This window comes from Elephas maximus, chromosome 6 (assembly GCF_024166365.1).
Source record: "Elephas maximus indicus isolate mEleMax1 chromosome 6, mEleMax1 primary haplotype, whole genome shotgun sequence".
Lineage (NCBI taxonomy): Eukaryota > Metazoa > Chordata > Mammalia > Proboscidea > Elephantidae > Elephas > Elephas maximus.
The window spans coordinates 71,230,298-71,257,238 of record NC_064824.1 but is presented as its reverse complement, the minus strand read 5'-3'; the positions used below and the strand labels follow the sequence as shown (position 1 = coordinate 71,257,238).

General features: G+C 40.3%; 1 protein-coding gene across 5 annotated transcripts in view; it reads right to left on the bottom strand.

Moving 5' to 3' along the window:
* Nucleotides 1-25,626, bottom strand: part of MAP3K20 (mitogen-activated protein kinase kinase kinase 20) — a 212,503-nt gene extending 186,877 nt beyond the window's left edge. The window contains exons 1-2 of one of the 5 annotated variants that reach the window (XM_049887458.1): nucleotides 25,257-25,626; nucleotides 11,187-11,379 (exon numbers count right to left, since the gene is read on the bottom strand). In XM_049887458.1, the coding sequence (XP_049743415.1) occupies nucleotides 11,187-11,345 (159 nt within the window). In that variant the 5' untranslated portion in view covers nucleotides 11,346-11,379; nucleotides 25,257-25,626. Of the gene's footprint in view, nucleotides 1-11,186; nucleotides 11,380-11,554; nucleotides 11,977-25,256 lie in introns of those variants that run through there. The other 4 variants (XM_049887460.1, XM_049887461.1, XM_049887462.1 and 1 more) reach the window with 4 other exon arrangements.
* Between the last annotated feature and the right edge of the window lie 1,315 nt (nucleotides 25,627-26,941).

The following is a 26,941-nucleotide window of genomic DNA, read 5'->3' as shown; positions in this document are numbered from 1 at the left end:
GAGCCTAGTTTTGCAGAACACAGTTAGTCAGGATATAACGTTGTTACTGGAGTACATTAATTGGTCTGATTCCAGCATAATATTTAGAGCATGGCTAGAGAACAAATATTTAACCAACTGAAATGTTTATTGCTCAATATACTGAGATCAATATTACTTTAATGAAAAGCTGAAATAACAGTTTCACTAACATTCATCATATGGCAAGCTAAAAATAATTTTGGCATACAAGAACATATGTAACCTAATAGAGTTCTTAAGGGATTTAATTTTTTTTTTAATTCAAGTAGCAAAAATATGAAGGATAGGGACTTTTGCTTGCAAATAAAAGATTGTTATGGTAACATTATATGGTGACATTTGTCTTAATGTAGCTGCATCTGATATACCATGATAAGAACATTATTTATAACTCATTTGATTACTACTAAACTCTTCTTGGTCCCACAGGAAAGGCTTCTCCTCATTGACCTCCCCCACAAGGTCTGTGCTGTAATACACGCTTATTCATTTCATTCATGCATTTTTGATATCTCTTTTTTAGCAGTTTATCTTGGAGTATCTTAGATTATAAACTCCCAGTAACAGAAACAACTGAAAACAACAACAGAAAAAAGCCAAGTGATAGATGGGTATTCAGTACATACTTCTGGACGGTGGCTATGTTAATTAACAAAATGATTCATCATTTTAAATTGATCCTTTAATTCGAGGTTATAATTTATATATATAGCACAAAGTCAAAGCATGGCACAGTGAAACGTTTAAAATTCCTTAAGCAGAAATGGCATGGCAGTCTAAAATATTCATAAGCAAGGGCATTTATAAAAACCAAATTTCAGGTACCCTGAAGCAAAGGTAATGACTAAGTTCTGTTACTATGTAGCTGAATGCCAAGTTGCAACCAATGACACTGAAAAGACAAAAGTGTTCTACCCTCTTCACAGCTCAAAACAGAGTAAACAGAAAATGTAGGAGCGTCAATACAAAATACCTTTCCTAGATTAAGGAAAGAGAACTCCACTGTGACATGCTACCAACTATTAAAAAACAAGTATTTTAATAATCACTGTGAGCAAACCTGGGTATTGTGAGACAGATAGCAAAGACCCACAAGAAGGATGTTATTTATATTGGCCAAGCTGATTGACCACACCAAGCCTTAACTTCTGATCTGTCAAATGGAGATTATAATCTTGTAAGGCAACTGTGAAGAAGAGGGCAGTAATGTAAAACCCCTAACTCAGAGTTCCACTTACAGTGATAGTTGTACTCAGTAGTGATGATGACCAGCATGGTGACAGCATCAGCTACAAAAACAATGGCAGTCCCTGCCCTCAGAGCTCACAACAGGGATGTCAGATACCCGGCACATGCGCTTGCCCTTCCCACATTCATGGTGAGCCTTCCCATGGCTCGCCTTCCTGCTGACTGCAGCTGTGGCCTGTAACTCTTTCTCAAGGTTTTAGGTAACAGTTAATTAAAATTTTCACAAAAGATGACATCTGTTATCCTGACTTTGGAGTATGGTTATGAAGCTACAACCGATAGTTAAGAGTTACTGAAGTCTTCCTTTGTGTCAAGTACTCTTGTGAGAGCTCTTGTGGACAGTATTATCTCATTTAATCCTCTCAACTCTACAATATAGGTACTATTATTAGCCCCATTTTTCAGATGAGAAGATAATGGTATATTCACCTGAAAAGTTAAGTGGCAATCATTTACAATAAAACTAGCTTTACAAGGTGGTTTTTAATCATATGTCAAATTAATGGTATGAATGTCATACCAATTGCCAAAGAGTCAATTCCGACTTATAGCTAACTATAGAGCAGTACAGAACTGCCCTATTGCGTTTCCAACGTTGTAATCTTTATGGAAGCAGACTGCCACATCTTTCTCCTGAGCAGAGGCTGGTGGGTTCAAACAGCAGACCTTCCGGTTAGCAGCCAAGTGCTAAACCACTGTGCCACCAGGGCTCCTTGGTATGAATGTTAAGTGTTACAAATTCTGAGGAGAAAGAAAAAAATCATGCTTTGGGACCTAAGAATGCTTCGCAGAGAAGGAAGAACTTAATGGTGAAGACCTAATGCAGAGAGGACACATAAAGGTGTTACAAGTGAAGTGTGAACAAAGTTACAGAAATGGGAAAGTAGGACAGAAGAACAGTTGGATAGGAATGGAAAATTCAGGTCAGAAAATGAAAGACAAAGTGGTAGGTCAGGTTAGAACCACAGTGGGGAGGGAGGGTCTTGAATCTGAAGGTATTTTCCTGAGGGCTCATGAACACTTGTTATTCCTAGGTCAGTCCTTAGTTCATTACCCTCAATGATATGGCCAAGCAGAGCCTGTGCATCACCTGCAGAGAGCAAATTTAAGGATTGAAAAAGCCTCTAAGAACAAAAATATCTCCCCACCACCAGTATGCAAAGGTTCTTAAAATTACAAACTCAAGTTAACATACTGATGGTCTGTATCTGGTGTATGACTGGCTAGGTACAACCTCAAGCAGTGTTTCTCAAACTCTAGCAGGCATGGAAACAAACTGGAAGGCTTGTTAAAGCACAGATTGCTAGGCCCCACCCACCAGAGTTTCTGACTCAGGAGGTGTGGGGTGAGGCTCAAGAATTTGTGTTTCTAACAAGTTCCCAGGGGATGCTGCTGCTGCTGATCCTGCTGGTCCAGGGGCCACACCTTGAGAACCACTGGCCTAAAGGAATGAACTTCAGAGTGGATGAAGTCAGGTCGGGAGGGAAAAACTGTGCATGGGACGGCCTCAAATAAAAACTAGTCAGAAGGGACTCCTGCATGAAGGGGGAGGGACTAGGTATCTGGAGATGCTCTGACAAACAAGTTAGGTATATTTTAAGTACCAACTTAAAATCTTAGCTCTGGTATAGTCAAGTCAGCCCTCTCTGTACTTAAAAATACCAAGTGGCCATCCCTGAGCACCTTTTGGACAAAGTATCACAGAAACTATACCAGAACTCAATGGCAGTTGTCAATCATCCTAGATATTTAATTTCTAGTATTTGGCACATCAATATTTTTTAATACTGGAGTATTTACAAAGAAAGTGAACGTACTTCTGTTCAGGGAAAGGAGGTAAATATTGAAAACAGCATTCCTACAATTAAAGCAAATGCAAAGAATTCATTAATAAAAAGCCCTTCAGCTATAGAACTGAAAAGAGAAAAAAAGCAGTCTCCCATAAGCTAATAAAGTGATAACAATGTTTAACTTGCCATCTATGACACTCTAAATTCTGTCATGTTGATGAACTATATATAATAAGTTTTTAGATTTAGCTCGTTTGAGTTCTGTGTCAATTTCAATATTGTATTTTCTATCTCATACTATTTCCCCTTTATATGAAAAGTCACAGATAGTTCCTATTCTTATGACCAGTTTTGATATTTCAATCTTCTCTCTTTATAAACATTTACAATGTGGAACAGTTTTGAATCTTGAATTTATTTGGCTTCCAACACTTCTCTGAGAGCCAAATTTGGTAGGATTTTTTTTTTTTTTTTTAAATAAAAGGGGTGGTGCCTTGCAAAAGCTAAGGCAAATGAAAAAAAATGCCTCATATTTCACCTCTTGAGGATTCTGCTTCCTTTCAATTCTCTTGGAGAAATAAAATGGAATAATGTTTCTTTCATATCTCACACTTAAGCCACGAGTTAATACAAAGGCTTTCAAGTTCTCGTCTCTCCAAGAGGGAAAAAATAACCATGTATAGACATGTCTGGTTCAACGAATATATCATCAAACATGTTGCAAAAGTAAATCAAGCTGAGCTGATTAGCCGTTTTTTAAAATTGATGCGGTGAAGCCGACCAAATGTTTGTCATATAGGACTATTCTTCTCTGGTCAGTAGTTGTAAAAGGACGTCATCATCACAGTGCCTTTCTTTGCCCGCTCCACTTCTGCTTAAATTTCTGCTTAAACAGTTCAGTTTAATCTCAGCTCATCTAGTTTACCACAATGATGCAATAATAGCTTCTTCTCTTACCTTACGATCACATCATTTTTTTCTATTGAAAAAAAATTTTTTTTACATAAGTAGGGCACTATATATAAATCTGCAAATAACGTAAAGCTAAGTTACCTCTGAGGTCCTGCAGCACTGCCACAGACAAGCAATGTAAAAGCCGACATTCAGAGGCACACACTGAAACTGGAAAATTAGTGATCTGTAACATAATTGTCAGAGCTATAAACTTTTTAATTGCATTTTTTCTGATTATATAAGTACATACGTAGGTCGCATGGTGTTCACATTTGTCAAAACGTAGTGATCTGTGCATTTTAATTATATATAAATTTTACCTCAAAAGAAAACAAAACTGTAAACACGTCCTGAACTCTAGTAATAATATGCACCCTGAAGCATTGAGGGGGAAGCGTATTAACGCCTGCCACTTTGAAATGCATCCAAATGGGCCCGTGGAGAAACAGAGGGATCAATAAGCGGATACATACGTGTTCAAGCAGGCATATATGTTAATGGCAGACCCGAGGTGGTGGGTTTATGGATGTTCACTATACAATTCTTTCACCTTTTCTTTATGCTTGAAAATTTTCATAATAAAATGTTACAAACAAGAAATATAAGATCATCATAGAAAAATATGGAAAACAAAAGAAACTGTAGTTGGTCCTCTATATAAACGGGTTCTGCATCTGAGGATTCAACCAACCGCAGGTCGAAAATATTTGGGGAAAAAAAAAGTTCCAAAAAGCAAAATTTGAATTTGCTGCACAAGGAGTGCTACACTGAATCCAGACGAATGAAGTGCTGTGTAGGCGTCCCCTGCTGTAGCCTCCCACCCTTTCACAGATCCTCAGCCTCTCTCCAGCACTGGTTGTTTGAGCCTTGTTCCCCTCCCGTCTTGTCATCATTCCCTAAACAATACAGTACTGTGTAACAACTCTTTACATAGTATTTACATTGTATTAGGTATTATAAGTAATCTAGAGATGATTTAAAGAACGCAGAGGATGAATGTAAGCTATATGCAAATATTATGCCATTTTATATAAAGGACTTGAGCTTTTGAGGATTTTGGTATCCATGGGGGTCCTGGAACCAATCCCCTGTGGATACTGAGGGACGACTGCATAAGACAAATAAAAATACCATACAGACACCAAGCAGACACCTGGGATCATATTGTATGTAATATTTTGTAACTTGTTTTCCCTACTTAGCAGTGTATTATAAGCATTTTCTTAGCTCTTTAAATATTCTTTCAAATGGAATAGAATTACGTTATCCTGATGCAGCATATTTTAAACAGTAATTTATTGTAGGGCACTTTGGTTGTTTCCAATTCTTTACAATTCTAAATTAGAATTTCCAATTCTAAGGTAAGCATTCTATGATATCAGTCTTCCTGCACATCTCCAAATATTTCCTTATGATAAAATTCTAGAAGTAAAATTGCTGGCTCAATAGAAGTAAATATTTTAAGACTTTTGATACATTCTGCCAAACTGTTCTCCAAAAAGGTTTACCAATTTACATTCCTAAAGCAGTATATCATAGATACTAGCTGTCCAGAGATATTATTTTAAATTTTAAAGTAAATACTTTCATAAATAAAATGTACATATAACCATCAATTCTGCTAAAAGAACAAAAGCTTTTTTTTTAAAAAAAAGAAAGTCTAAAATAAGCAATCCTAGTACCCATACCTTGGTTTTTAAGTTATCATATACCCCAGTATCAGGTTATCTTGAATCAGGGCTTCTTGAAGAAATGGCTGATTCCAGGAATTGGACAGGAAATAAACTCAGGATTCTATCCTTTGTGCCAGAAAGTAAGGAAATGTTTAAAAAAAAAAAAATGATGAGGATATAGAAAAAAGACACAGGAGCCAGCCTGAAGGGGCTCTCACTTGCTAGATCAGGGACAATTTAAGTATAAAAATGAATAACAAGATTAATGCCTTATACCATCTTAAATTTTAAAAAGAACCCATAAGTCTATAATGAAACAAAAAAGGACGGAAGGAGGCAGGGAGGAAAGAAGGAAAACACATTTACGCTAGAATTCTTTGCTTTCCGCACGTAAACTGCCACAGCAATATTTGATTCAAACCAGGATCATCAACGGATGCTAAAAAAAATTGGTAACAGTTTGTTGGGGGAAGATATTCGCATCGTCTCGAAGTATCTCCAAACAGTTTAATTATTAGTTACAAATAGAAAATAGGTATTTTTACTATGGAGGAACTGGGCAGACCCTCCCTTAACCAAGAGTTCAAAATTTACAGCACCAATAACGGTACAAACAGACAGCATATGACTCCCACTACAACATATGGCATTCCTACTAAAACTGATACCTTAAAACAGGCATGAGGAAAAAAAATCAAACAAACCCCAAATGAGGGACATTCTACAAACAACTGCCCTGCGCTCTTCAAAAAATGCCGAAGTCATAAAAGGCAAGGAAAGACAGAGAAACTGTCCTACATTAAAGTAGGCTAAGGGGATACGTCATCCTGGATTGGATCCTGGGTTGGAAAAAAACTTCCATAAAAAAAATTCCTGGGATGACTGGCAAAATTTGACTATAGATTGAATAATAGATAATATTATCATATCAATGTTAAATTTCCTGAATTTGATAGTTGTACTGTGGTTGTACTCTCAGGAGAAACATGCTGAAGCATTTAGAAATAAAGAGACATAACATCTGCAAGTTACTCTTACAGTTCAGAAAAAAAAGTAAAAGTATGTATGAATATATATAATTAAATAATATACAGGGACAGCAAATGTTACAAAATGTTAATAAGGAGCCTACCAGAAGGATATACAAGAGTTCATGGTACTAGCCTTGTAATTTTTCTCAAGGTTTAAATATTTAAAAAAAAATTAAAGTCTAAAGGAGCGTTGGTGGCACAATGGTTAAAGCACATGGCTGCTAACCAAAAGGTTGGTAGTTTGAACCCACCTAGCAACTCCACAGAAGAAAGATCTGGCAATCTGCTCCCACAAAGATTACAGCCTAGAAAACCTTATGGAGTAGTTCTACTCTGTCATCTGGTATTACTATGAGTTGAAAATTGACTCAATGGCACTTAACAAAAATAAATAAATAAATTCTAATGAGCTACTGAAATTTTAAGTAAATGCCGTTTAAAAAAAAAAAAAAGTAATATATACTCACTAAACGTAAGAAAGAGCCCTGATGGCGCAGTGGTTAAGAGCTTGGCTGCTAACCAAAAGGTCGGCGGTTTGAATTCACCAGCCACTCCTTGGAAGCCCTATGGGGCAGTTCTATTCTGTCCTATAGGGTCGCTATGAGTTGGAACTGACTTGATGGCAATGACTAAACACTGGAAAGCAATACATATTCATTATATTAGAGGTCTACAAATAAACACAGAAGTAAAATACACCAAATAAAGTGAAAGTAAATAGTCATCTTCTATCCTCTCATAAGCATGTTAAAGAGTTTGGTACATATTTTCTCCACCTTTCTCTAAGTTCATAAAAAATATAAATCAGATACCAGGTCATTCTTGAAGAATCACAAGAAGTAAGCTACAAATATTTTATTAAATGTCCCATTGCTTTTAAGACTCATTGGTAAAAACGACCAAATGACAAGGGACTGATTGACTCTGTAGATTGGGGAAAAAAATCCAGAGTAAATTTTCCTTATCTTATCACTTAGAAAACACCTAGCCAACAAGCCAATACATTATTTCATAAAGTATGAGAATAATTTACACAAGAAATACATATTTTTTTTTCCAGTAACTCCTAACCAAATATTTTTACATCTCAAACCCATGTTGACTCAGTAAGCGTAGGGATGCTTTACCATAATTTACCATCTCTCTGTAGATGATATAGGGTCACTACGAGTTGGAATCGACTCAGCTGCCATGGTTTGGTTGGTTTTTTTTTTTTTTTCTGTAGGCACCTGGGTGGCACAACTGGTAAAGTGCTTGACTACTACCAAGAGGTTGGCAGTCCTAACCCACCCAGAGGTGACTTAGGAGAAAGACCTGGCAGTCTGCTTCCGAAATGTCACAGCACACATGGGATCACCACCCCAAGGGTGAAATTGAGTTTCTGTTTTTCCCACTCCCAAGTTCATGAGTTATACTCCTGTAGTTTACTGTAATCAACTCCAATTCTGATCTAAACATACTCAGGTTAAATACCTACACAAAACCAGGGGCTGGCAGTTCTTCTGATTCCTGCTTTCACCCTAGCTGCTTTCCTATGTCATTTTTATGGTTCTTTCAAAGACACTGTTATTGTTGGGTGCTGCTGAGTCAATTTTCAACTTATAGCGACCCCACATGACAGAGCAGAACTGCCCCATAGGGCTTTCTTGGCTGTAAACTTTATGGAAGCAGATTGCCAGGTCTGTCTTCTGCAGAGCACCTGAGTGGGTTCAAACCACCAACCTTTCAGTTGGCAGCTGAGTGCTTAACCACTGTGCACCAGGGCTCCTTCTCTCAGATAATACAAAAGGTATTATATGTAGGCGGAGATGCAGATGGGATAAATGGGCTGCAATGTATACTTTCCTACCAAAGTCTCTCTTGTGTCTCATAATCTTTCCCACCTCCAACAATCATATAAGAACATGCTCGTTGCACTGAAGGTGCATGGCCAAATGCTTTAAAATATTAGCATACTTACATGCCATTTTGAATAGAAATTTGATGGAACTGGTTTATTTTCTATTCTTATCTGGTAAACGAGTATGAGGGCCTGACCTCTTGGATTCCACGTGCCCTTTCAGGGGAAACAATAAATTTTTCAGAGCTCTATTTCTCTCTAAAATGGGGGTAATAATGCTTGCCTATAAAGGACTTAAAGAGTTCACTAGATCAAAGAAGCTAGGTTCAGTTCAGAATAAGAAAAAATTTTTATTTGGCTACTATTCAAACTTTTTTCTTTTTTTTTTTGATCAAGAAATGGGAGAGAAAACAAACCTTTCTACACAGTACCCTTCTGTTTTGTGTACACACTGGCTTTAAAAGTTCTCACTTCTTAAGGCTTTCTAAAACTACGGATACCCCGAGGGAGAGGTATCTTAGTCCTTCTGACCTGACTTCAACCACAAAACACAGCTGGTGATCACGCAGCACTGCTGGGAAGAAATGCCACAAAGTGCTACCATTTGGGTTTTCTTCTCTAATCAATTGTTATGGCTCACTGGCACCAGTTAATGAAAAAAATGAAATCACTCAGAGAGATTAAAGGATATTTATGGAAAAGTTCACTTTAAAAAGATACTGAATTAGATAGTAGATAAGAAGTATTTTAGGTGAAGGGAAAGACAACACACAATACAAGAGAGGTCAGCACAACTGGGCTAAACCAAAATTAAAGAAGTTTCCTGAATAAACTGAATGGTTCGAAGGCCAGAGTAGCAGGGGCCGGGGTTTGGAGACCATGGTTTCAGGGGACATCTAAGTCAACTGGCTTAACAAAATAGAGCTATGGCTGCTAACCAAAGGGTCGGCAGTTCAAACCCACCAGGCGCTTCTTGGAAACTCTATGCGGCAGTTCTACTCTGTCCTATAGGGTTGCTATGAGTCGGAATCGACTCAACGGCACTGGGTTTGGGTATTAAGAAAACATTCTGCATCCCACTTTGGAGAGTGGCGTCTGGAGTCTTAAACGCTGGCAAGCAGCCATCTAAGATGCATCAACTGGTTTCAGCCCACCTGGACCAAAGGAGAATGAAGAACACCAAAGACACATGGTAATTACGAACCCAAGAGACAGAAAGGACCACATAAACCAGAGACTACATTAGCCTGAGACCAGAAGAACTAGATGGCCCCAGCTACAACTGATAAGTGTCCTGACAGGGAACACAACAGAGAAGCCCTGAGGGAGCAGGAGAGCAGTGGGATGCAGACCCCAAATTCTCATAAAAAGACCAGACTTAATGGCCTGGCTGAGACTACGATGACCCCGGAGGTCATGGTCCCCAGACCTTCTGTTAGCTCAAGACAGGAATCATTCCCAAAGCCAACTCTTAGGACAGGGATTGGACTGGAATATGGGATAGAAAATGATACTGGTTAAGAATGAGCTTCTTGAATCAAGTAGACACATGAGACTATGTTGGCATCTCCTGTCTGAAGGGGAGATGAGAGGGTAGAGGGGGTCAGAAGCTGGCCGAATGGACACCAAAAGAGAGAGTAGAGGGAAGGAGTGTGCTGTCTCATTAGGGGGAGAGCAGTTAGGAGTATATAGCAAGGTGTTTATAAATTTTTGTATGAGAGTCCGACTTGATTTGTAAACTTTCACTTAAAGCTCAATAAAAATAAAAAAAATAAATAAAAGATATTGAAAAGAACAATAATTAACCAAAACAAGACATAAATAGAAATGACCAAAACAGGCTCCAGAGGGTAGCTATTAAAAGTTATCAGTGCCTCTGAGCCCTTGCAGGTCAGCTCTGCAATTAGTTTGATTCTCACAGGACCAAAATGAATGTGGGGACCATGTGTGTCATATTCCTGAGAAAGATGAAGGGTTTCAGGGTTTTAAGCTAGTCTAGGACTAGCACAAATCTCAAGCTCTGAAAGCCAAGGACCTTTTCTGATTTAAAAAGTAGGGCAGCTGTCTATCTAAAAAATCTAAAATTTAAAAAAAGTCTAGCACATTTAATTCTTTATTAAACAAAGCCCATCATGGTTGGCCTCAAGTAGAGGTAAAGTCCAGAAACTGGTATTGCTTTTTTCAGTAAAAAAAAAGTAGTGCTTCTTATCTTTTTCAAAGACAACTCCTGATGGACACTATTTCAAAGAGAAGAAAGGAGATGGACACTTTAGACATTACTCTCTACTAACCCCTCTTGGCTGACCTAGGGAAAACAAGAGCCTACAGCCTGGGAAGATCTGAAATCTCACCTCAGCCTCTAGGAGAGCTCAGAGAACATTCAGTCTTTCACACCATGGAAAGAAATCCTCTCAGTTCAGATGACCCCTAGTAAAACTCAACCCTAATGCACACGCTGCAATAATTTCTATTTATGGGGTTCCCAGAATGGAAGTTGGGAAACGGCCCCATGGATCGGCCCCAAAGGCTGCGCTAAGTCTCTTGCAGCCCTGTGACCCTCTGACTCTAGGTTGGAAAAGCTTACATAAGTGTTATCACGACCATTTCTGATGGCAGGAAAAGACCTTACCTCTTTCTCTATTTTCAACAGCTTCTTTACAGCCACCTCCTTGTCCTGTGATATCCATTTGGCTCGATAAACACTCCCAAAACTTCCTCCACCGCAGTTTTCAAAAAACTGCAAGTCATCAAATTTAATTTGCACAAAGGAGGTACCGAGAGACGACATCTCATAATGACAAAGTAGTATACTTCCACAAAATCTGTAGAGAGAAAGGAAAAGAGAAGTTGAATTACCAATATCATGTTAGAACGAATCCTTGGAATCCCACTTTCAATAATACATACAATGAATCTTCTGAAACTTCCAGAAAGAACCTTGCTGACTTAGGAGGAAGAAAAGCAAGACGATAAACAAATCAAAATGAAAACACTCACCCTGGCAGCCTGTGCAAAATTGAACAGCAACTTGTCCAGACCTTGAAACCCAGCTGTCCACAGAAAAATGGCTCAGATTTCCCCCCTGACAAAACCTATAGCGGCACTTCCTGCACATCCGCAGGAGCTCTGCGTAAAGGCTACTGTGTCACCAGGTCTCCTATCATGAAGCCCTGACAATCAGGAAGCGTGCTTTCAACAGCAAGCTTGCATAGCTCTTCTGGCATCTGAAGCATGCCATCTCTCCACGTTGCACTCACTTCACACAAAATACACATAACCTAAGCAACTGAACATCCTGGCACAAGGATGTGCAAACTGAACACACATCCAGTGTTTAGATTCCAAAAGCAAACTTTCAGCTTCACGATGACAGAAAAGCTGGCCAAGTGTTTTCCCAGAAGTGACGCTCTGGGCTATATACTGTAGCAGAACTTAATTAAAGAGTAGAAAATTTGCCCTTGATTAAAAACCCAATGTATTAAATCATCCAAAGAACACTGCCAAGAATGTTTTTAAAAAAAATATTATGCTTGTTTCCAGGGGAACTGATTACCCCTCCCAGAGATTACTGCAGTGATATTTTCCTTGGTCTAAGGAGTTTTACTATTCTCCAGGTAAATGGTCATTCTTTTAATACTCTGCGCTAAACCATAGGTTAGCAGGAAAAACCAACCAACAAGCAAAACAATGGGCTAAAGTCTTGCACCTACATAAAAATCTAAAAACTGGTGGATCAATAAACGTGTACACATATTCTCGCTAAAATTATTAGCCAAAGTTTTACAATGAGGGAGCAAAAAGACAAAACCCATACCGTAGAACAGTCTACAAAACTGGCCTCAGCTCTTCATAATTGTCATGTCATGAAAGACTTAAAAAAAAAAAAAGGACAGAGAAACTTCTAGCATAAAAGGAACTTAAACATGATGACTAAATGCAATGAGTGATGCCTAACTGGATTCCGGATTAAGAGAAAAAAAATTATTACGGTACTATTGAGATTTTAGGGCAATACTAATTATACATTATGTAACATTATTTTACCCATAGTAAATAACGGTGTTTTGGTTACGTAAGAGAATGTCCTTTTCTTGGGAAATATATACGGGAGCATTAAAGCATGATATCTACAATTTCTACAACTTTAAAATGGTTCAGTGTCCCTTCCAAAAAAAGGGTATTTGTGTAGAAAGAGAGAGAAAGCAAATGTGACAAAATACTAACAACTAATCTACGTGAAAGGTATATGAGTATTTTACTGTTCTTTCCAAACTTCTGTGAGTTTTGACTTTTCAAAATAAAAAAGGGGGCAGGGGCAGCTTCTATATATATAAATTGACATAATTCCTCCATAAACAACTCAAGGCTTTGGTGGGTGATATACACAGTCTGGAGCCCTGGTGGCACAGTGGTTAAGAGCTACAGCTGTTAACCAAAAGGATGGCAGTTCAAAATCCACCTGTCACTCCTTGGAAGCCCTATGGGGCAGTTCTACTCTGTCCTACAGGGTCGCTTTGAGTGGGAATCGACTTAACGGCAATGGGTCTGGTTTTTTGTTTTTTTGGTATATAGTCTGCTCAGAGATCTTAATGTGCAGCTGACCAGCAATTCCTTTTTAGGAACATCAGGTCACTGAAGAATGCTGATTTCTTACGTGAAGTCTAACCAAACCCTGCTCTACTCTGGGGAGAAGGCAAGAGAGAGGAAGAGTTGTTTGTTTATACTCCAAAGTTTAGATAATTTAGATTGACAGTCTAAACAAAAGTATTGTGCTGTCGACTCCTTTAGTATTTTCTTCTGGCATTTACCTCCATATTTATAAATAATGTGCTTATATTGCTATTTCTTGGTTTTTTTCCAATTTAGATATTATATATTAACTTCTTCCTATAGAAGATATGGCATCCTGGTGGTGCAGAAGTTAAGACCTTGGCTGCTAACCAAAAAAGATGGCAGTTTGAATCTGGGTATGGAAGGTAAGGATTTTTTTTTTTCATAATCCTTGCAGCCTCCAACTATCTTGTAAATTTTGGGTAAATCAACATTCAAAGTTTGCAGAAGTCTGCAAAGTAAATGTTATTCCCAGTAGTGCCATGAGGGATTCAATGACTATATCTCCTTTCTTAGATAACTTTTTGTTTCTTCTAGAGTTATTAATTGCCCTGTTTTGTCTTTTGCTGTTTGCTCAATTTTTTATACACCTATCTCTTACCTGGGCAGCCCTGATGGCACAGTGGTTAAGCATTCAGCTGATAACCAAAAGGTCACCAGTTCGAATCCACCAATCACTCCTTGGAAACCCTATGGGGCAGTTCTACTCTGTCCTATAGGGTCACTATGAGTCGGAATCAACTCAACGACAATCGGTTTTTGGTATTACTTACTCAGAACCCTAGTGGCGCACTGGTTAAGAGCTTGGTTGCTAACCAAAAGGTTGGCGGTTCAAACCCACCAGGCAGGTCCACGGAAGAAAGATGTGGCAGTCTGTTTCTGTAAAGATTACAGCCTTAGAAGCCCTATGGGGCAGTTCTACTCTGTCCTTTAGAGTCGGAATTAACTCAACAGCAATAGATTTAGTTTTGGTATCACTTATTCACCTCATCAAACACCCCTAAGAAACGTAAAACTCTCAATTTCGCAAAAATATCAGGTCATTTTTTTCATTTCTATTTTTTCTTGCGGACATTTCCCTTGGACCCTTCATCCTGATTCAATCTAGAATGGTTGCTCTCTAGGCCTGACTTGTCCTGGGACTTCCCTTCACCATGGTCCTAAGAATCTACATCGCCTTTTTCCTCTACAGGACCCCATTTCTTGGATCTTCTGACTTCTCTTTTTAGGCTCTTGTTTTGGTAGCGTACATCCCCCCAGCAGCTACCTAAGAATGCACAGATGTAACCTCTTAGAGAATCTGAGTGTCCTAAAATGTCTTAATTGATAGCCCGGCTGGATATGCAATTCTAGGCAGGAATTATTTTCCTTATAACTTTGAAAGTAGTACTTCACAGCCTTCTAGTTTCTAATGTGGCAATTGAGCAGTCTGCTGCTACTCTAGTATTAACCCTTTTTATATTATTTTTGCTCTCTTTGAAAGCTTTTAGGATCATCTTTTCATTTCCAGAATCCTAATTGTGTTTACTAGTGACATGGTTGGGGTGAGTCTTTTTCAGTCACTGTAGCATACTTATTATCCTTTCAGACTGTAATGCATGTCCTTTAATGCTGGGAATTTTTCTTGTGTTTTTCTGCATCACTTACTTCATGTCTTCTCACTCCTCATACACACACAGAGCAACTTACACTTGCTAGTATAAGCCGTCTTCTCTCACATCTCCACACCTTTGCACAGGCTAGTGTCTGCATCGAATGCCTTTCTCTGCCCAGCACACTCCGGTCCCCAACCACCTCCTTTGAGCCTCATAAGCAGTTAAATGCTCCTCGCTCTGTGCCATGGCACCTTCTTTCTTTACCCATTCATTTACCCCACTTAATTCTCACCAGACCATAATTTCCTAAAGGTAAAACCCATTTCTATTTAAAACTGAATACCTTCAGCACTTAGCACACAGCTAGGCACACAAATATGTACCTTTTCTGTTCAAAAATATTTGTTGACGGAATGAATGAACGAATTCATAAACTAGTTTCCGGCTGTTCTTCCATTTTAAGTTTTGTAGCTGGAAGGATTTCAACCGGATTAAGTAAAACCTGCGACCTGTTGTTTTTATAAGTGCCTTGAGAGGGTTCTGAAGCAAAATCTGATTTGGAAAATGCTGCTTCTTAGGAGACTGAGGAGAGTATGTTTGGGGCTTCCAGGACTGGGCCCCTCTGAGTTTAAGCCATATTTCAAACCTCCTGATAGACTGTGTTTCCACAAGGACTGAAATTCATATTGGACTGAATGCCTCAGCTCTGTTTACATGCAACGTAGCCCCTTAGTGTGTACCGGACAGAGAGAACTGAAAAGACAGGAGGAAGAAATCCTTTCCAAACCAAACCATAACACTGATTGAAAAAAAAGCACGGTGTGTGCAACCCTACACGGTACACAATCCTAAAGAAATCAACTTATCATGATTAATGCCAAAGTTGAGGTCAATATGAATCAATCTAACTCCTTCTGGTTCAGAGTAATCCCAAAGAATAGGATGAACTGAGGTAGGATCAGTCATATTTGAAAGTGGCTTAAGGGTGCCAGAGGAAGGCTGACCTCTGAGGAGCACGGTTCTACAGGATCTTCACCCCCTGACATGAAGCAACTAGTCATGTTCTTCTTAGAATTACTCTTACTCACTTTGCGATACATCCTGCCATTTAGGAACTGGCTACGTATGAATGGAACTATGCAATTACTTGAATGTGTTGTAAGATCATAAAAAATTATGTCTCATCTGATTACTGAAGTGACTAACAATCTAGGGTGTGTGAGTATAGGTTTTAACTCCAGCAAGCTTGGCAAAGCATCACGGTCTTAGCTGAAAAACATGAGTGAGAGTATCATTCCTAAATATATGAATATTAGACCACATATATATGTACCCTTGAGCTTTCTCTCCTTTAAAATTTAAAATCATTATTCTAAGACATTCAACTTATGGCCAGAAAAACAGGATTTCTGAGTTGCTAGTTAACCATACTTAGAGCATCTTGGGGAAAACTGCTACCTGATCAAATTTTGTTCTAACTTTCAGATATGTTCTCCAGTTAATATACCAGAATTGAGTAATAAGAGTCCTCTATATAAATTTATTTATAGAGTACACTCAATCAAATGATGTTTTCATCTCATCATGTTAAAAAAAATTGCTTTTACACAAGAAAGGTAATTTTTCTCCATGCAAAAATTCTCAGTCCTAATTTTACAGCATCCTAACTTTATGTTTCATAAATTCTCAAAACTATTTTAAATGTTAAAGTTTACCATACAACACTATAGGGTAGATTAGAGCAAGTGTATTACAGGGAGAAAAAAAAGCATAATAGGGTATCACATCTTTCAGAATGTTGAAAATCACTAATTTGGCAGTTGAATCCAATTATTTGAGTGTCTGAATAGTAAGACAAATTTTCTTTAAATTTTTAAAAATTAACTTATAGTAAGGAAAATAAAGGATTTATTTTCTCTAGATCATCTATTTTGCCTCTTGATTTTTTCAGATCAGTGTTGACCTCAAATAAGTCATTTTTCTTTCCCCCCTCTACTTTTGCCCTGAATTAAAAACAAAATAAAAAAGAACCCCCAAAACTCTAGCATACAAAAAGAAAGGTCTCAGAATTAGATAGACATGACTTTGAACTCTGTCTCCATCTCTCAGTAACACTGAACCCTTCACCTTTTGCTCTCTGACCCTCAGTTTCTTCATCTGAAAATGGATATAGCAGCAGTTATTTTGCACAGCTCTTGTCAGGATAAGAGCTGACAGGAAAAGTACTTATCATACAGAGCCTGGCACACATGAAACACTCAATAAATAGCTATAGTGAGAGAAGATAATCAAACTCCATGTAGACTAGTTTTGTCATATTTGAAGACATTATCCAACCGCTGGGGGAGGAATTAAAAAAAAAAAACTTTTGTTTTCTTAACTTCACATAAATCAATATAGAAGTCAGAAGTCTGTAGGACTTGGTCCAATTCTCCTCTTTCATTTCTCCCTCCCCTTTGTTTTTTCAGCAGTGGAACTCAGACTTTTGCTCTTCCTACCTTTGTTCAAGGTCCAGTTTCAGAGTCTAGCGTCGTTTATTGACCGATACCAGATATTCAACATGTTTAGACGCCATCTCTTGGTTTCCATGTTTCATCAAAAAGATTTCCACTAATAAGATTATCATGATCAAAAGACTATAGCATCTCCAAACCCCATACACAGAAAAGTCTAAACCCCTACTATTCTGTTACCAAATGTCTTAAAATTGATAGCCCAGAAGCTATCAGGTTTGCATGGTATTATTTGGATTCTTTAATAGATCTAACTTTCAGATAACAGATATTTCAACACAGCAGCAGCATGGTTGAGGAGAAAGACCCTAGTCAGAGAAATCTGGTAGCAAATTCCAAACTCTATCGTTTGCTAGCTGTTTGACTTTGGTCATGGTACTCGGCCTCTATGACCTGTTTCCTCACTGGCAATGATACGTATTCTGCATTGTTGGAAAGTGGGAGGTATTGTGGAAAGTGCGTTGCCTAGTGTTCAGCACACAGTACACACTCAATAAATAGAAACTGTTGTTGTCTAATTATTTTAATGGAGTCCATGGGTGATACAAATGGTTAATGCTCTCTACTATCGACCAAAAGGTTGAAGGTTCAGGTCCACTCAGAGGCACTTCAGAAGAAAGGCATGGGGATCTACTCCCAAAAAATCAGCCACTGAAAACCCTACAGAGCACAGTTCTACTCTGACACATTGGAGGTTGCCTTGAGTCAGAATCAACTCGACAGCAACTGGTTAACTGGTAAATTATTACAGTAAGTCCTGACATCATATTTAGCCATCCGCTCTCCAGTCCTTAGTCAGTATGCTTTCCTCAACAGCTTTCCTCTCCCCATTTTCAGAATTGCTTCATTAGTTTTGCAGATCTATTATTAAAGATAAATGTACTACTCATCTCTAAATTCTTTTCATCAGTGTTTCTTTGTGTATGTTTTCATAATTTTCACTCTCTGTTTATTGGTTATGTTTTTTTTTTCTTAGTTTTGGTAATTTTTGCCTCACCAGTAAGTGTTTTTTATTTCTTTTTGTTTTAAACACTTTTTCATAAAAAGAATATTTAAATGGTTAAAACAGTGCTGCCTGCACGTTTTAGCTTCCAGGGTTTCTAGGTCTATTTATTCAAATACAGCACTCACTTTGGTGGCCATTGTCTTCTTTCCAGGTTTTACGACTGCATGACAAACAGGCAGCTACCTAAAGACACTGCAACCACGCACACACACCCACTGCCATTGAGTCGATTCCAACTCATAGCAACCCTATAGGACAGAGTAGAACTGCCCCATAGAGTTTCCAAGGAGCGCCTGGCAGATTCCGCTTCATTAAATAACTGGATATCATATTTTTTTTAAGTTAAATCTATTTTATAAAAAGATTCGTAACTTTACCAGAAAATAAGACTTCGGGCTTTTTTTTCTGGATTTTTCTATCTTTTAAGTTTGTATGGACCTATAATTTCTGAACTCATATCCGTCCTCTTTTTCTATCCCTGATTTACAATTTCTTCTATTCTTACTTCACAAAAGTAAATAGTTAAGTTTATTTTTGATGCAATATAGGAAGGAAAACTAATTTGCTTTTTTTTTTTTATCATGATCTGGACACACATAAACACACACAAACACCTTCTAGAGAAAAGCCCTCAGCCCCTAACTAATTTTTTTTTGCCAACCTTGCTGCTCTAATATTTATTTACGCTACTATTATTTCAGCCTCCTTAACATAGGTCAGTGAATAAACTAATAAAAATGTGCTTTATCATCATGTGTATTACAGCAATACCACTTGGATCATGGTTCTGCAATTTTTTTTTTTGTAAGATTCTTGCCTTCAAAAAATGGGGAAAGTTCTGGCTTGGTGCATTTGTCCATAATACCAGGGTCTAAGATTCAAAGATTTCTATTCCTGAACAGGACTATTGCCCTATTGTTTATGTTTGTTTGTTTTTAATCACTAAAAATGATAAGAGCTGACTAGGTGTTATGGATTGAATTGTGTCCCCCCAAAATATGTGTTGTAAATCATAATCTCTATGCCTATGGTTATAAACCCATTCGGGAATGGGCTGTCTTTGTTATGTTAATAAGACAGGATTAGTGCATGGTGTGTCTTGAGTCAATCTCTTCTGAGATATAAAAGAGATTAAACAAGCAAGCAAGCAAGCAGAGAGGGGGGAAGATTGATGTCAAGTCAAGCCACATGGAAATCTCCAAGGAACCAGGAAACAGAAGCTGAAGAGACAAGGACCTTCCACAAAGGTGACAGGGAGAGGAAGCCTTCCCCTGGAATTTGGACTTCTAGCCTCCTATACTGTGCAGAAATAAATTTCTGTTTGTTAAAGCCATCCACTTGTGGTACTTCTGCTACAGCAGCCCTAGATACCTGAGACACTAGGCACGAGAACAGAACTAACTACTGCTGTGTCTCCTACAGATAATTCCTGCCTTTCTCCAACACCACCACCAGGCAAGAGTTGATCCTGTAAAGAACAGGTTGGGCACAATGAGTAAGGCTCTTCATGCTGGACAGCTGAGAGAAGCAAATTTTAAGTTAAAAACAGAATAGCTAGTCTCCTTTTTTTTTTTCTTTTTCCTATTTCTGTGCTTTACATACAGGTAATATAACTCTCCAGTCACAGTAAAGGTTAAAATAAAAACGAACTAGTTAATAAACTAAGGACTGCCACAAGGATGAACAAATCTGTTTTGGAAGAAGTAAAGCCAGAACGTTCCTTAGAAGGAAGGATGGACAGGCTATATCTCATGTACTTTGGACATGTTATTAAGAGGGACCAGTCCCTTAGGAAGGACGTCGTGCCTGGTAAAGCAGAGGGTCAGCGAAAGAAAGGAAGACCGTCAATGTGATGGTCTGACACAGCGGCTTCGACAACGGGCTCGAGCATAACAACGATTGTGAGGAAGGAGCAGGGCCAGGAGTGTTTCGTCCTGTTGTACATAGGGTCCCCATGAGTGGGAACTGACTTGACGGCACCTAACAACAACAGGGAAACCCTGGTGGCGTAGTGGTTAAGTGCTGTGGCTGCTACCCAAAGGGTCGGCAGTTCAAATCCACCAGGCGCTCCTCGGAAACTCTATGGGGCAGTTCTACTTTGTCCTATAGGGTTGCTATGAGTCGGAATCGACTCGACAGCAGCGGGTTTGGTTTTGGGTAACAACAACAGTTAATTGAAGCATTCTTATTTGTACTTTAATACTTCAAATAATGAAAACAGACTTCCAGGACACACTTCTTTGTTGTTACCAGAAGTAAAATATAAGAGGGACAGAAATGTGGTGGGTAGTGGCACTTATGCCACAGAAATGCTGTCAGGAAATGTGTCTACGCGCACATAGAAGCCCAGAAAGAAAACGTGAAGTAGGTATAATCTATGTCGTGGTTCACTGCAGGGGTTTTAGTGTTTAATAACTGGAGGCATGTTATGCTGAACCACTAGAGGCATGAAGGAACAGAATCAGATCCGAGTCTGAATAAAGCAGGAAATGCTGAAAGGGCAGTTTCTATGGGTTGGCTAGAAGAATAATTCACAGGTATATGGGGTGGGGAATCCCCGGGTGGGGCAAATGGTTAATGTGCTCTTGCCTGCTAACTGAAAGTTTGGAGATTCGAGTCCACCCAGAGGCACCTTGGAACAAAGGCCTGGCAATTCGCTTCAGAAAAACCAGCCACCGGAAACTCTATAGAGCACAGTTCTACTCTGACACATGTGAGGTTGCCATGAGTCAGAATCAACTTGACAGCAACTGGTTTACTGGTTATATGGGGAGGAAGACGGGAAGACGCAGCCGCTTGTAAGTAAACAAGGCTTATTTCAGTCAGCCAGTCTCCCACCCACCCCGAGGTCCTATGCTACTCAACTCTTGTTTCTAGCCCTGCCGAAACTGGCTGGGAAGGTGCGACACACTCCAGATTTCCATCCTACAACTCACTCTTCCCCTTCCACTCCCAAAACAAAGAGCTGTCTTCATCTTGAAAACCACAGTAGAACCACTGAAATAAAGTCTTTGGATCATGATCCGGATTACCTATTCTTTTCTCCGCAAAACGAAATTGCGTTACCTCTGCAGTGGGCCGGGTGGCAGAACTTACTGACGAAGTTCCATTCATCGGGACCAATCCTACGTTCCTCAAATGTGTGTATTCCCTCACCTGGAGCATATAGCAATGCACAAAGGATGTATGAATAAACACATATCCTCCAGGATCAATTTTACTTTAAGATTTGGGGGAATAAATCTGTTTAATGTCTGTTTGTACTGGCTTAATCAATAAAGTAAAATAATAGTATAGAAGAGAATGCAAAATCCACAGGAATTTTTATGATAAAAAATGAGATTGCAAAGAGAGTTCTTGCTTGCAGTGGGGGTACCGATAGTCGTGTTTACAGATCCCCGAAGGAACACATTCATCCTTCCCCGCAGTAGAGTACTTTGGTAGAAAAGTTTAATAAGCAAATATTTGCTCCATGACCTTTAGATCTTGGGAGAACGTAGAAGAGAACAATTCTTTCCTTCGCATTTTGGTATTCCTATATTTTTTTTTTTATGTGGAAGACCAGACGTGAGTCCAGAAAGAAGGGCTTTGGGCCCTGAAGACAAGCTGTGCTCACAATCAGCTTTAAGAATCGTTCTAAGTAGTTTCACCTATTCATACAACTTCTAAATTTTTCATATAGATATTTAAATCCATTAATTTTCAGATCCTCCCTCAAGAATATTACAAAGCTGTATATAAACATTGAGGTACACAGAGCCAATTTAGAAATCCTTATAACTCAAAGCAGGAGAGTTTAACTATGAAAAGGTCCCACCTCCTACATACACACATATGTATGATATAGGGACAGGGCAGGCTACCAAGAGCAAGCCCCAGCTGGATATATCCTTCTCTGTGTAAACTGTGAGAAATGTGGAAAAGCAGCCTTCTCCACTACTCAGCTATGGTGGCTGAAGCTCCAGGCATTAGTTCAAGCATATCCATGTGATGTCTCATAGGTTTATCCTTATAAAGCAGCTATTACTGTCCCCAATTCCTATCTGAGGAAACGAAGGATCAAGGGTGTGAAAGCTACATATGTACAAGTGGTACAACTGGGATTCAAACTCAGGTCTGACTCCAAGTCATAATCATTTTTTCCACCATGCCATATCAGTCTTTTTCCACTATATCTCATTCTGCCTCTTTCTTCTGATTTCCCTCCCTCCTCCACCACCACTTTAAGCAGACCTTTTCTTATTACAGTAATTGCTAGATTGCTTAGCATCCACCTAAGTTCAATGAGGCTTTAATTTCCTATTAGGAATTGTGATGCTGGGGTTAGGGTGTGAAATGTGCGGCTGCTTTGCTCCCACAGACTCTTCTACTGTGTAGGGACTATTTAACCACTTTTGGGGCATAATCGATGCTTCTGCTGTCCATAGCAGTGTTTCACACAAAAGCACCCATGTATCAATCAAACCAACCTAAGCGCTAGCATTATAGCTCTCTTCCCTTAACAGGTACAGTTTTCTGGCCACAGCTGGAACTCTGCTTATTTGTGTGCAGTGGGGCAGGGCTAATAGACACAAGACAATTAGCCTCATCTTCCCTGTAGTAAGAACAAAAGGTGCCTTAGCTCTTCCTATTACATTTAGATACACAAGGTACCCTCCCTGTCAATCTTTCCTGGGTGGAATAAAATGGAAAACAAATGATCCAGGTTGATTTTTATTTCCTACACCTCAGGATACAGATATTAAAAATCTTATTCCAAGCAACACTGTATCACCGTGCACACTTTTTTCTTGTTTGAAAAAAAAAAAAAAGATTCTCTCCTTCTCATCTCTGAATCTATCAATTTCCAGAATCAACTATCCATTTGCTCTTTCAACTCCACACTAATAGCTTCACTTTATGTCTGAACTCTTCAAGAAACGTCATTGTAATTTCTCAAGTGTCTTCTCTGATGAATGGATTATTCACTCCATGCCCCTCATGACTTCAGTTCACAGTTTTGTAGCCCTATCAAAGTCAGTTTCACTACTCATTCCAGATAAGCACTCAGCCAATGTATTGCCAATAACACTTACTCTTGTACTGACTTAAAATATACAGTGCAACTTGCCAAGTTTCTGTTTTTGGCAAGAAGGTCCCTTAGTTCCCAAGATCTTTGACCATCCATTTTTAGATCCAAATTCTTAATATTTGGATATTACTCTCTCTCTCTCTTTAATGTGACCTAAGTGTTCCCTAAAAGAATTAGAAAAAGAGATCAACCATCTATTTGCTTTCCTGGACAAGGAAAAAAAATGTCCTGGCCATTGCATTATGGTCACTTACCTGGAAATATAACTGCTAAAACTTTGGATTTAAACAATATTTTCCAGCTTATATATAAAAAAACAAAAAACTCCCAAAATAACCCCAAAAAGTTATAGTAGGAATCAGAGTGTTAAAGATTAAAATTAGCAGTACACACAGCTCCAAAAGACCATTTTTCTTTATCTGAATTCTCTTTCCAAACAAACTAAATTCACATTCATTTGCAATCTCCCAAGTCTCTCACTACTGTAGCAGGAATGCAAACAAAAGCTCTACAAATGACTAAAACCATAATTTAAATGCCACTATCACATACGTTTTTTAAAATGAAAAAACAGCAAGAAATTTCATTGTAGAGATGGTCCCATTACAAAGACGTCATTAACTGGCCTTGACTCACTTGTCTAATCCTGTCTTAAAATATGTTGCAGGTCTAGATCCACTGAATCCTGGCTGTTCACTTTAGTTAATGTCAGGAAAGCCAGAAGGCTCTCCTACAACAGCTCTAGGGTGAATACAGAAGTCTACTTTAACAATATTAACTCAGATATCCTCAAATTAATTCTGTAATACGATTCTAACACACCAGTATTGCAAGCTGCTTACTGTTAATAACACTGGAATAGGCCACTAAACTGTGTTGATTTCATTATTGAAGAAACTAACACAAATAGTAATTAAGTCCCCCATAACAGTGCTTATGCCAGGTATCTAGCGCATCAGGAACATACATTTTCGGCAATCTAATAATACCAAAACAAACAAACAAACGAGTCGAAAAATCTAATAATAGCACCCCATTTTTCAAGAAATTCAATGTCATCTAACGAGCTTTAAAGTTTTTAGGATAGCTGTCACGAGCGAGCAGGCGTGGAGGCAGCCTCAGCGTTCGTCTCTGGGCCTGCGGCAGGTCTCAGCGTGCACGAAACCGGGGCCTCCAAGGGGTCAGTCAAGGGGATCCCCTCTGCTCTCGTGGAAGTAAAGTGGGGAAGTTCGAGTGTGCGGGCGATTGCGAGCTCCAGGTTGCTCAAGGACGCCTCAGGAAGGGCAGGGAGCCGTCACTGTCGGTGGGAAATACCACTCTGGGCCGAGTGCCCTAGAAAGCAGAAGTTAGGCGTCTCTGCTCGCACGCACAGACCTCTGATGGGAAATGGTCTGCATCCTGCCCTGATTTGGGAGGTCCGCGTTTCGCCCCTGCAAACCGGCTGTCCGGCGCTACCCGCCCCGGGGTCCAGGGCTCGGCCGGCCGGGCCCCGTGTTCTGCGATGGGAAGCGAGGCCCGGGAGGAGGAGCGCCGCGAGCGACGAGGCGTCCCACGACCGCGCTGCATGCCCAGGGCCGAGAAAGCCTGAGACGCTCGGGACTGCGTCCCGCTCTTCCGGCGCCAACTTCTCCGTCTGTCGGGCCCGAACTTCCCCGAGCTGCACTTGGTCGCGGAGCTGCGGAGGTCCAGCACTGAGCTCCGCGAAAGCCGGGAACGCTCACTCCCGCCGCTACCGCCTGGGCGGAGCCCGGCCCGGGAAGGGGTGCCCTGTGGGGCGCCCCTAGGCCCGCTGGACTCCGGCCTCCAACTGGGCCTCGGCCCCGAGACGATGGGGCAACTCGCGAGCGCGGCGGGCCTGCCTCCCTCCCTCCCTGGCCTCCGCGGCCTCCAGCCTGGCCCTTACCTGGCTCCCCGACCGGGCGCGAGCAGCAGCTGGGCGCGGAGGCCCCGCGCGCAGCGAGGACGGCGGCAGAGGGCCGGGAGGACGGCGGCCCGCGCAGCTTCCACGCTTCCGCCGAGTCAGGAGTTGAACATTCCGCCTCTCCGCCCGGCGCCAATGAGGAAGACAGTCACAGCAACAGCACCACCTACCTCCGACCGCGGAACCGCGAAACCGCGGAATCCCCCTGCCCTCGCCTGGCACGCCCGCCTACCCGGCAGCCGCTCACACACGCCAGCAAGCCGGGCGTGGGGAACGAACTCTGGCCTCCGGGGCCTTCATCACCGAGGCCTGCGATCCGCCCAGGAACCCACCGAGGACGTCTGCGCGCCCCCCGGGGGGCTGTTAGGGGACTTCCCTGTCCTCAAAGTGCACCTGCCCTGTAGTTGGGAGAACGGCGGAGGGGGGGGAAGGGGGCGGAGTGACTTCTTCGCCCCTTTGTACCTTACCATCTTGTTGGTAGTAACACTACCAATTCCATCAAGGCAGTTCTCATCAACATTTACTGTGGCGATAGGCAGTAGGATACAAAGAGATAGGAGACTACTTACTGTCCTACAGAAGTTAAATTGGGAAGGGAGTAGACATACAAAGATATTCCTGAGGAGATAGGGATGAAGGCTGCTTCGGTAGAACCAACAGTAGGTACCTTCTCGAATTTCGAGGAAGGGTCATGGTCTACTGCTCTGGTTGGTGGTTTTAACAGAGCAGAAATCAGATGAGGGAACTAGAATCCATTTCGGATGTGGGCAAAAAGTGGGAATGGGTATTGGGAAGAAAAATGACTGTTGATTGGGGGAGGATGGTTCTGTGGAGGAAAGTGTGAGCTGAGGTTGCAAAGGTATAGGTCACGTATTCTGGGTTTTGAATTTGAATTTTACACTCCCTGGTTACAGGGAAACTGTGGAAAGTCAGAAACAAGAGAATAAAGTTTTTGTTCTGATGATGTTTTAGAGAAGCCCTGGTGGCACAGTGGTTCAGAACTCAGCTGATAACCAACAGGTTGGCATTTCAAATCCACCAGCCCCTCCTTGGAAACCCTATGGGATGGTTCTATTCTGTCCTGTAGGGTTGCTGTGAGTCGGTGCTGATTCCACGGCAACGGGTACGTTCTTCCTACAACGGTTGCAGGGTGGGTTGCTAGTGCAAAACTGGGAAGCAGTTACAGGATTATGAGAGCCTAGGTTAGAGTGTACCAAATGGGATTAGAAAAGAGGAAATGGAGTTGAGAGAGATTTTTCAGCAAGAGGCCACTGAAATTAGTGACCCAATAGATGTGGAAGACAAGAAGAGCCAGAGATGATGCCAAGATCAAAATTGCATGACTGGAAGAATGATAGTGTCATTGACAGAAATAGTGATGTGTGGAGGGGAAGCTGGCTGGCTTCATGTTGAGTTCTAGGTCATGGGAGGAAAACAGGTAAAGATGTGGTGGCTGAAACATGAAACTGAAATTCATAAAAGAGGACAGGTGGGAAATATAAAATTTGCAAATCATCGTATAGGTTCAAGACATGAAAGTGGAGGGATTGGTGAATATATGTTAAAAAATTTCTAGTCTGTTACTCACATTAATTATTGAATTTTCTCTTTGATAAGGACTGGGAATTTTAGCATTAATAGTTTTCTGTTTTCATAACCAAGGTATG